Here is an 11,451-nt window from a genome sequence, read left to right as displayed (position 1 = left end):
GATCTGATCTGCGTCTCGTGTTTACCTTGTTTCTTAATTAATGGCTAATATCATGTTATTATGATGATTAGATGTAGATAAATTATTTTGTGGTTAATATTGTTGTTAATATGATTAATACATGTAGTTAAATTATTATTGTGGTTTATATGCATTATGAATATCTGTGTGGAATGATGATTGCGAGCGCACGGTGAAAATTAGATTAATAATGTTATTAATCGTATTTTTAAGAAAGTGCGGACATGAAATGACAAGTTATGTGTTAAAATTAGAATTATGAAATTTTAATTTTATCGAAAAGAAATTAATTAAGGGAAATTTATAAAATAGGAAAATATTACCTTTCATGCAGAAAGGAATTAATATATTTATATTACACAAATATTTTTATTTTTATTTAGTTATAATGAGAAATAGTTTTAAATATTAATTTTGTAAAAAGAATAGTATTATTTGTGATAGTATGACTGATCGTCGTAGAGCGCGACATTTCATGTGCAAAACGACATCAGTTTCTAGTTTTTCTTTTTACCGCATTATTATATTAGAGAATACGTAAATACGGATGATTTGGATGAGAAGTACGAACATCCCAGTGGTAAGATAATAATGAAGCCCCCTCATGTATTGCATTCATGCTATAGTATTTGTTTATGCATTTCATGTTCATTATAGTTCTCATTTCTGCTTCATAAAACTGCTTAATCATGTTTAACATGCCATACTATATTCATGATCTGTTGATGTATTGAGAACCTTAGTAGTTCATGATTTAGTAGCTTTGTGCGTCATGAATAGACTTAATGACATGTGTGAGTGTGTTGACTGGTTAGGCGGCGAACCTGAGTTCTCAATGAGGATTATGATTAACTTAGAAAATAAGAAGAGTTGGGATAGGGAAGTCGGTGTTCATGTGACCGAATTAGACTATTGATGTATCTTTCAGGCTCACACCAGTGGTTGGTATCGCTACTGGGGTTGGTTTGTAGGACTAAAGTGAAGTGTGTACATCACTTTAGTCAATGGAATGGTTTCATCACCCGAACTTTGCTTGAGTTCGGACCAAGCAGAAAACGGTTTACGTGTAGTCCCTTGGCCGCATGTGTAGCAGGATTGGATGCACTTAGGTGATTTGTAAATAGCCAGTTATCCGATGACAAGAGTGTTGACTCTGTGTGAGATATGGACCACTGAGCTTTAGGTTGGTTAGAATTCGACCCAGTTACTGTATTCACATAGTTGTATGTTACCATTAGATTTCCAGTTGCATGTATCATTGTCTTTCTTGTTAGTATTATTATTGTCATAGCATGGGTCGTTAGACCGTTTTATTTGTTCATGTAAAATCTTGTTGTGTGCCATGCACACTGACGTACATATGTTTTCTCTGGTGTGCGTCAGACTTAGGAGATGAATAGGTTCAGTTCGATGATATAGCCAAGCCGGTGTATGCCCAGCCGAAATGTCCTTCCGATGGAGTGGAAGAACAAACTGAAGCCTAGACATGTTTTTCTTTTCTGTAGTAGCTGATAAACATTAGAACTCTTCATAGTATTGTCCTTAGTTTGATGATAGATTTAGTTATTTTATCAGTATTTTCTTTTAACATAGACTATGTATTTTTATTCCTAGTTGGTTTTTTTTGTAATAAGGGTATGTTTGACCCATATTTTTATGTCTGGGATGATTTACTATGGATGATATGTTTATTTCTTATTCTGGATCGTCTTTATATTTTTGCTATTGTGATCAGGGATCTGTGATTGAGATTTATGTATTTGACACTTAGCGTATCAGATTGAGAAGAAAAGAAAAAGAAAAAATGTATATTTCTTCTCAATCTAATACGTCAGGGACTTGTTCTCATTCCGATTCCTGGGTATTTTGGGAAGCGGGGCATGATAGGTTTTAGTGGTGGCCCATGCAGGTCCCGGTCCCGAGTCCTCACTAGTAAGAATATAGTAGACAATTTAGATACATATCATATTTCATCCGTAAGACTACAATTAAGTTCTTATACTATTATTTTAATAACTATGTTTTAGCTCCTATTTTCTAATATATTGTTTTGATTTTAACCCTAGTTCTTTGATCCATGGTAGGTACTCGGGGTTTTAGTAACCCGTCTAGTAGCAGTGCCCCGCAGCCCGAAGTGGATCCAAACCAACTTCTGGTGATGATTCAGGGATTGGTCACCAATCAGTAGCATCTGGCTGGGCAGCTGCACAGGGAGCCTCAACACCAGCCTCTTCCTCACGTAGAGTCTGGAGTTAGAGAGTTTCGATATATGCAGTCTCCTTCCTTTTCTGGTGCCGAGGGACCTTTAGCAGCAGATGAGTTTCTCAAGGTCATTGAGACTATTCTCACGATGACCCGTATTGCCCATGCAAAGTGGGTAGACCTTATGGACATTCAGCTCACCGATACCACTCGGATATAGTGGGTAACTGAGAAGACTCATCTGGGTAGGCCCATCCTGTGGGAGACGTTCACCGAGTGCTTCAATAGGAAATATTTTCCTGAGACAGCTCAGGATGAATTCCTACGTAGATTTGTTGAGCTTAAGAAAGGAGGGTGAACAGTTGATGAGTACGAGGCCGAGTTTTCTTCTTTGACCAGATATGCTCACCACTTGGTTACAGACCCTACGATTAGGAGGCATCAGATTCAGAAGGGTCTGGACAAGTACATTAGGATGGTTCTGACAGGTAGAGCTTTGGCGACACATGATCCAGTACTAGATGTAGATCGCGAGATTGAGAGTGTGCATAAGGAACCTGAAGACTCACACGTGATTCAGAGCAGGACACCAGCAGCTCCAGCTTGGAATGTCAAGCGTCCCCCTCCGAGGCAGCAACAGTAGAACCCACAGAGGCAGCAGCTGATAATCATATTTTATTACAATTTTATACCCTCATTATCTATTTTACGTGAATAAATATACAATTAATAATTGTTGTTAGCTTAGTTTGCACATAAATATAAATAAATATTATTAAATATAAAAACCCCTCAAAATCTCTCTTCTCTATTTTGTAGCATTTTAGAAGCCCATGAAGCAAAAGCTTAAAAGAGGAAAATGATTGAAGCCCAAAGAGCAAGTGAAGAAAATGATCTCCAAGATATCATGTTACAATGCACAAGCCACAAAAATAAGCCAGCACAAATCCTCTTTATTCTCAAGGTTTGGGATTTATTGTGTGAAAGTGGACCGGACTTCAAAATTCAAATACATATTGATTGCTGCAGTTTTGAATTTCAATCACAAGAAATTTAAGTGGACCGGACCCGCTATGTTCATTTTCTTTCTCAAAGAAATGAAACTTCATGGGCCTGCAAACTTCATGGACCAGTGCTCTTGACTTTGGGTTGCTGCAGTTTAATTTTCTTCCATGGGCCGGAATCAATTGAAACATGAAGATGGTGGTTGCTGCTGGATTTGAATTGGGAAACCGGACTTGCTGCTGCAGCTTTGAGTGGAGATTTAAATTTTCATTTTCAAGATCAAGTGGACCGGACTTAGTTTTTAATCTTGTTTGCTGCAGAATTTTCTTCATGGATGCAAGATGGGCCGGTTGTTGATTTTCTCAAATGAAATGTGGATTGCATGGGCCGGACTTGGAGATTTGCATTGGAAAATCACATGAATGGCTCATATTTTCTTTGATTGCTGCAGAACTCTCATGAGCCGGACTTGGCTCATATTTTCTTTAGTTGTTGTAGATAATTGAATGGGCCATCAATCATTCTTGAATTCTTCATGGACCAACTGCTCTTGATTTAATTTTGAAAATCATTTGAATTGGACCGGACTTGATTGGATTTTGATTTTCTTTTGAAAATCAAATAAATCAATTGGGCCTCCTATGTTTGAGCTAGAGAAGAACAAAAACCAAATTCAAAGGTGGAAATTGTTGCTTGGGGCTCAAGACAAATCCAATGGCTCATATTCAATGAAAATTACTATAAATAGGGGTAGAGAGTGAGGGGGTTAATGGTGTAAAAATTTTTGTAACTCCTTTTGGAGAGGAGGGCTACTCTTAATTGAGAAGGCCTTCCAAAATTATAACTTTTTGTTGCAATTAATAATAATAATTTTTTTAACACTTTAAATTTTTCCCTTCTTCTCTTTGTTGGATGATGAAGATGAAGATGAAGATGGAGAATTATTTGAAGGTTTGCATTTTTTTCTTTTTCTCTTTTATTGCTTATTAGTTTAGATTTATTTCTATGCTTGTAGTTAGATTTTATTTTCTTGTTAAATAGCCAAGAGGCTAGAACCCTCTTGCCTTAGATTTATTTTATGCTTATAGAGTAGATTTATTTTTTTGTATTTAATTCTTATAATTTTATTTTGTAGTTTAGATGTTGTAATTTATTTTGTAGTTAGATTTTAATTTTTTATACTATTCACCTTGAGGCTAGAACCCTTTTGGGTTTAGTTTTTCTTTTTGTTTATTTTTATTTTGTTTGATTTGCCTTTAAGCTAGAACCCTCTAGGGAATCACCCTTTTCTAAGAAGTGGGTTCAATTTTAGATTACCCATATCTATAATTGAATCCACCATCTTCAATTTCTTACATTTTCTTTTATTCTAGAATTTTGATTTTTCATTTGTTTCTTGATTTTATTCTTTTTATCCTTCTTGCCTTATTGATCACACTCATTCTTTATCACACCCACTCTCACTTACACTTTTTTTTTTATTTTTTTTTTTAAATGAAAATTTTTTATTCATCACCAAAATGAAGAATATATGTACATCAAGAATCTCAAATTGAGATATCAAAACAAAATACTTTCAACTAGTCTGTAGGGCTCTACTACACAACTTGACCAAACTACCCAATAGGGGGAGCAAAACTCCCTGTTTTTATACACTGTTGCCTGTAAAAATTAGTGACTGCTGCATCCATTTCTTGCTTTCAGAATCTGTGTCACTGTTAATAATTGCAATCATCATAACCTCTTTAATCAGTTTAACTAACTGATCAACTGTCCTTGATTTTTGATTGAAAAGTCTTCCATTGCGCTCCATCCATATGCTATAAATTGATGCTGTTAATGCCAGTCTTTTGATATTATGTTTGAATCTTCCTCCCCGCAACCTGAAACAATACCAGTTTAGCACCTGATTCCAATCACAGCTTCTCCACTTGAAGCAAAGCCATCCCATTATGTTATTCCATACCTCTTTAGAGAATTTGCAATTAAAAAATAAGTGGTTCCTACTTTCAGCTTCAGCTCCTGAGCAAAGGAAACACTGATTTGTTTGAATTAACCCTCTCCTAATCAGTTTGTCTTGAGTTAGAAGCCTGTCTTGGACAGCTAACCAAGATATAACAGAATGTTTTGGATAATTAACACCTCCCCAGATAGTTGAGCACCATGGCACCTTGTTTTCAGCAGAGGACAGAGCATGATACAGGTCTGATAATTTGATCTTTGAGTTACTGCAGCAAGATAGCATTAGATTTTGTAAATTCTCTACACCATTACAGTGACCAATTGCTTTATTTCTGACTTTTAGGAGCTATTTCCATACCCATGAATCTCCATTTTTCATATTCACTTGCCATATATTCAAGTGTTTAAGGTATGTACCATGTATCCATTTGATCCATAGCAATTCCTTATTTGTGTGTATGTCCCAAATTATCTTCAAAGCAGCTGCCATGTTCCAGATTGTAGCTGAGAAGATGCCAAGGCCTCCATGTGTTTTTTTTGAACAAACTCTGTCCCAAGACACCAGTGCAGGTTTGGTAGAATGATCATTTTTCCCCATAGGAAACTTCTACAGAGCTCATCAACTTTTTTGAGGACTTTAGCTGGGAGAACAAAGCAAGAAGTCCAATATATTTGAATGCCCAAAATAACACTTTTTATTACTTGCAATCTGCCTGCATATGAAAGCTTTTTAGCCTTCAAATAATTCTGAAGTTGACTGGATACTTTGTTGAGAAGGGGATTGCAATCAAGAGCTGTTAGCCTGCTGCTCACAAGTGGCATTCCTAGATATTTGATAGGCATATTGCCTTCAGAAAAGCCCAGGTAATTTTGAATTGTTGCCTTCACAGAATCTTCAACTCCACCATAAAAAATTGCACTCTTGCTAGGATTAGCCTCCAGACCTGATACCTGACTGAAACTTGTGATACATTGGTGAATTTTTTGAATAGAAAGAAGATCTCCTTTGCAAAAGAGTAATAAGTCATCCGCAAAGATTAGATGAGTTATTTTTTGCTTTCCACACTTAGGATGATATTTGAAATCCCTGTCATGATTCAGAAAATCCAGACTTCTTGTAAGATATTCCATAGCCAAAATAAACAGATATGGGGAGAGGGGATCTCCTTGCCGTAACCCTCTTTCACCCTTGAAATATCCATGTAAAGACCCATTGAGAGAGATGGAATACTTGGGAGTTGAGATGCATGTCATTATTCTGTCAACTATCACAGTTGGAAACCCCAAACCTTGAAGAATTTCTTTAATAAAATCCCAACTAACTGTGTCAAAGGCTTTCTTTATGTCAATGTTAATCATGGCTCTAGGGGAGATGTGCTTCCTATTATAGTGTTTAACCAATTCATGAGCCAACAGAACATTATTTGTAATATGCCTACCCTTTACAAAGGCACTTTGAGCTTCATTTATGAGATATCCCATGACTGATTGTAACCTATTTGCAAGAATCTTTGAAATGACTTTATAGATACAATTGCAACATGAAATTGGCCTGAAATCAGATGGGGTATTTGGACATTGTACCTTGGGAATCAAGGTGATTGAGGTAGAATTGACTGTACCAAGTAACTTTCCAGTAGAGAAGAATTCCTCAATAGCTAAAGTTAATTCATCCCCTATAACTGACCAGGCTGACTTGAAAAAAGATGCTCCGTAACCATCTGGGCCTGGTGATTTATTATCAGCCATAGAGAATATTGTTCTCTTGATTTCTTCTTTTGTTATAGGTACTTCAAGATCCCTGATGTGTTTTTCATCCAAACATGGACCATTTTTTATGACCCTGATGTCTGGAGCTATTGTTTGAACTGCAGTACCCATGAGGCGTTTGAAGTAGTTGATGAGCTCATTAGCAATATCCTTACTTTCAGTGATTCTTTCTCCCCTGCTATTACTGAGAATTAGCACTCTATTCTGGTGTCTGTTAGCTTTGATTACTGAGTGGAAGTAGCTTGTGCATCTGTCCCCCTTGATACTCCATTGAATTCTTGCTTTTTGTTGATAGAAAGATAGCTCACAATTCAAAAGTTTACTATAAGTAGACAAGCAACTTTTTTCTTGGCATATAAGAGCAGAATTAAAAGGGTCATCCTGTAATTTTTTTTGAGTATCTTCCAAAGCATGTTGAGCTCTTAAAACCTGTTCACTGATATTTGCATAATGCTTCCTGTTGAGTTCCTTTAGAGCACTCCTTAGAAGTTTAAGTTTAGATATGACTGAATACATTCTGAAACCAACTATCTGAGTTTGCCATATTGAATTCACTGTAGGCAAGTAATTGTCATGAGTTGTCCACATTTAAAAAAACTTAAATGGCTTTTTTCCTCTATCTTTCTCTTCATAAACTGAGACCAAAGCAGGTGAGTGATCTGAAAAATTTGGAGATAAGAATTCAACATGACTAGAAATATGCCTTTGAATCCAGGCTTCATTCACTAGGGCTCTGTCCAATCTGCACCAGACCCTAGTATCTTGATCTTGCTTATTACTCCAAGTAAAAAAATTACCTAGAGTTTTCATATGTAAAAGCTGGCAATCCTCAATGAAAGACCTGAAATCTTTTGTGTCTGTATCAGTGAGAGTTACACCTCCAATTTTTTCTTCATCATTTATCATAGTATTGAAATCTCCACAGAGAAGCCATGAAGAATTCCCAGCAGTTTGCTTGATTTGAAGAAGTTCTGTCCATAATTCTCTCCTACTGCCCTGATGGTTGGAACCATATACAGAAGAAATAATGCAGTCTACCCTACCATCCACAGACTTAACAGTACAAGTAATATGCTGTGAAGAAATGTGATCAATTTGGATATTAAGAATGTCAGGATCCCATAGAAGTAAAATCCTGGCTTTGCCATTATTTGGTGCATTAGAAATCCATTTCCATTTACCAGCAATCTTCTTTGCTACTGCTGGTATGTTAGCCTCCTTAATTTTTGTTTCAAGTAAAGCAATGAAAGAAAGATGAAACTGAAAAATATGCTGTTTAGTCAGATGCTGCTTAGGGGATTTATTTAGTCCCCTTACATTCCAAAAGGAGAAATTCATTTCAATCTAGCTTTACTCCCTCTGTCCAATGTGGAGGGATCCAAATCACTTATTTTTGCTGCCAAAGAAGAGAAAGAGTTACTAGAGATGAGACTGCTATTATTCCTTCCCTTTTGTATTTGTGTCCATGAAACCTCAGGATGTACTTCTTCTCTTTTTTCAGTGTTAGCTCCTGAAACATGCACAACATGCACATGTTTTTTAGTCTGTGAACTATGCACAACATGAACAGGATTTCCTTCAATTGAGAATAAAGATAATCCTTCTATCTCTATTTGACCTTCTTGCATTTGATTATCAATATATTCAGAACATTTCCCAGCTATGTGCACATTGGGCACATTTTGAGTATTCACAGGAATCTTTTCAGATTGCTTCAACTCAGATTGGTTTGACCCCTTAGAGATATGGTCCTTATCATGAACAGACTTCATGAAAACAGTATTCACAGGATTTTTAGAGCCTGCATTTGCCAAAGTATTTAGGTCCCCCTGAACATTTTCCTTTGTTCCAGGATTTTTTGGAACCCATTTCTGAGTTCTGACCTGTTTTCTACAAGACTTAGCATCATGTCCCAATTGTTTACAATAATCACACCATTTAGGCTTCCATTCATAATGCACTCTTTGATTAATCATCTTGCCATTCGGCCCTTGTATCGAAATATGATCTGGCAATGTTGAAGGCATTTTCACTTCCACAAGCACCCTAGCATATGATAGCCTCTGTCTATTGGCAGTGAGCTTATCTGTGGCTATTGGTTTACCGATTACACTTGCTATTTTGCTCAAACACTTAGCATTCCACAAGTTCAACCTTAATCCTGGCAGCTGAATCCATATGGGATAGTTATTTTCAAAACTCTTTTCTATTTCTTCTTCGATTGTCCAGTATTTAAGGAGAATTGGTCTTGATCCAAAGAACCAAGGGCCATTTTCCATAATATCATTCATTTCTTCCTTGGAATTAAATCTGAACAGGAAAAGTCCTGACTTAAGAAGAAGAATTTCTGGATTAGCCAGGGGAGACCAAGCTTTCTTGATGAAATTTTCCATATCCTTAAATTTGGCATTAATCCCTAATACCTGACCAATGAGAGATAATTTCCATATGGATTCTCCTTCTTTCCATTCCTCTTCTTCAAAAATTACAGAATCTTTAGAGTTAGGGGGAATAAAATCCAAAGCCATGCCATTACTTATCTTTCTATTATCAGCAAAGAAACTGATCCAGCTCTTTTTCTCATTTTTAACAGGATCCAGAAATTGCTCAGACTGTGAAGGATTTAAAGGAGGGAAATCATCATTTTTCATTTTCTTTAGAACTATCCTTATCAAGATTCCTCAATTCAGTCAAATCCACAGCAGGATTCAAAATATCAGAGTCTTCTTTTTCATTCAAAGTACGTGAATTCAAAGATTCTACCTCCAAGACTTCATCATCAGCCCAAGATCCACTCAAATTCTTTAAACATTTAGAAGAAAGTATTGATTTACAGGGCAGGGAAGCAAACCTCTGGGAAGATCCTTGTGACATCTCCGCCATGGCCTTCATCGTTCTTTCTCCCATTCTTGAATCAAGATAGGTCAGGGAAGCAAGCCTCTGAGCAGATCCTTGTGATTTAGACAACTCCTCCATAGATTTTATCGTTCTTACTCCCCTTCCTGAATCAAGAACATCAGGAACAGAATTCAGAAGATCCGCCATTAGAATCTTCTTTTTCTCACCCCTAGGTCCCGTAGATCCCATCAGCTCCGATTCAGATGAGACATATCCATCTTCAGCAAAATCGGAATCATCAGGATTCACAGGAGTAATCAAGCTTGAATTTGAAGATCTCAAACTAATTTCCATGATTTTTTTCCCTTTTTCTTTTTGGTTTTTGCCATCTCAAATCCAGGCGGGGGCGCAAGTTAGCAGGCAAAAAATCGCCTGCTAACGTGCACCAAGGAGAAACCGCCAAAAAATCTGTTTTACAGTATTTTAAATGAGCACTCTCTCACTTACACTTTGCACCTACTTACACACCACTTTCACTCTTTCAATCTCTTCACAATCATAATCACTCACCAATCTTATTTGTCACGCACACAACATAAGAACCGATTTTGTATTTTCTCCTACAAAACACCTTCCTCGTGGGATCGATATCTTAAATACTATAACTTGACACGGTTGTGCACTTGCAACCTTTTTGGTACATGTTTATGCCACATCAAGTTTTTGACGCCGTTGCCGGGGAAGGTGCTTAAGTAGGTTTTAATTATTTTGGTTCTTTAACTTGTGTGTTTTTTGTGAAGGAAACGCTTGGAGCTTGAAGATCGCGGATTGGAGAGCTAGGATTTGATGAATTATTTTCGGGTAAGTCCTTTTTCTAGTTTTTAATTTCACCCTTTAGCTACTTCTTCACAATTAGAGACAATTAGGGCTTAAAAAAAAGAAAGGATTTTATTTTTTGTTAACCATAATAAAATTCATCCTCCACTTTGACATTTACTAACAAGATAATAAATTCAAACAAATTCCCTCTTCTCATTTGTTTGATTGTTAACCCTAATTAAAAAAAAGATTTTTCTTTTCCATCCTTTTTAGTTGCTTTTAATTCATAGGGTTGCATTTCATATTGATAGTAGGAATTCACCAAGTGATTTGAGTATCTTGATTTGGCACACACTTAAAAATATTTTTAAGGGCAAAAACCCATAATCAAGATAAGGTAAGGGATTTCATCACCCTTCCCTTAGCCCAAAAATCACTAATTCCTTACTACACCACCCAAGCCTAATAAAACTCATTAGACGTTGGCCCCTAAGGATTCGAGCTCAATAAGGAACAAGAAATCCTTAAGTGAACCGGTTTAAGTTTTCTTACATTAGTTGGTGTCTAAGGCAATGTTTAGGGGTTGCGTAAAGCGCTCCGTAAGGAACGGGGTACTTAATTGATCTCTGATCACCCTCTAGTACTATCCTTACCTGGCTAACTACCTGGGTAAAACTTTTATCTTTTCACTGTAGGAGTTTTTGGTTAGGAGCTGGTCTAGTGAATTAGGCTAAACCCTAGAATTAGAGTGATTGAAAAGTGATTATTTTGATTTGTTTTAGTTAAGATTTTTCTTTATCCTTTTCTTCTCATAAAAAAACTAATTTTTTTTAA

At 36.4% G+C, this 11,451-nt stretch overlaps 2 protein-coding genes across 2 annotated transcripts; both read right to left on the bottom strand.

Annotated features, from left to right (window-relative positions):
- Window positions 4,877-5,473, bottom strand: LOC109846253. Its single transcript, XM_020415476.1, has one exon. The coding sequence runs from the start codon at window positions 5,471-5,473 to the stop codon at window positions 4,877-4,879; it is 597 nt and encodes a 198-aa protein (XP_020271065.1).
- On the bottom strand, window positions 8,295-9,488 carry LOC109846252. Its single transcript, XM_020415475.1, has one exon. The coding sequence runs from the start codon at window positions 9,486-9,488 to the stop codon at window positions 8,295-8,297; it is 1,194 nt and encodes a 397-aa protein (XP_020271064.1).

This window comes from Asparagus officinalis, chromosome 6 (assembly GCF_001876935.1).
Source record: "Asparagus officinalis chromosome 6, Aspof.V1, whole genome shotgun sequence".
Lineage (NCBI taxonomy): Eukaryota > Viridiplantae > Streptophyta > Magnoliopsida > Asparagales > Asparagaceae > Asparagus > Asparagus officinalis.
Note: the sequence above shows the minus strand (reverse complement) of the source record. Positions and strands in the feature narration are given on the sequence as shown.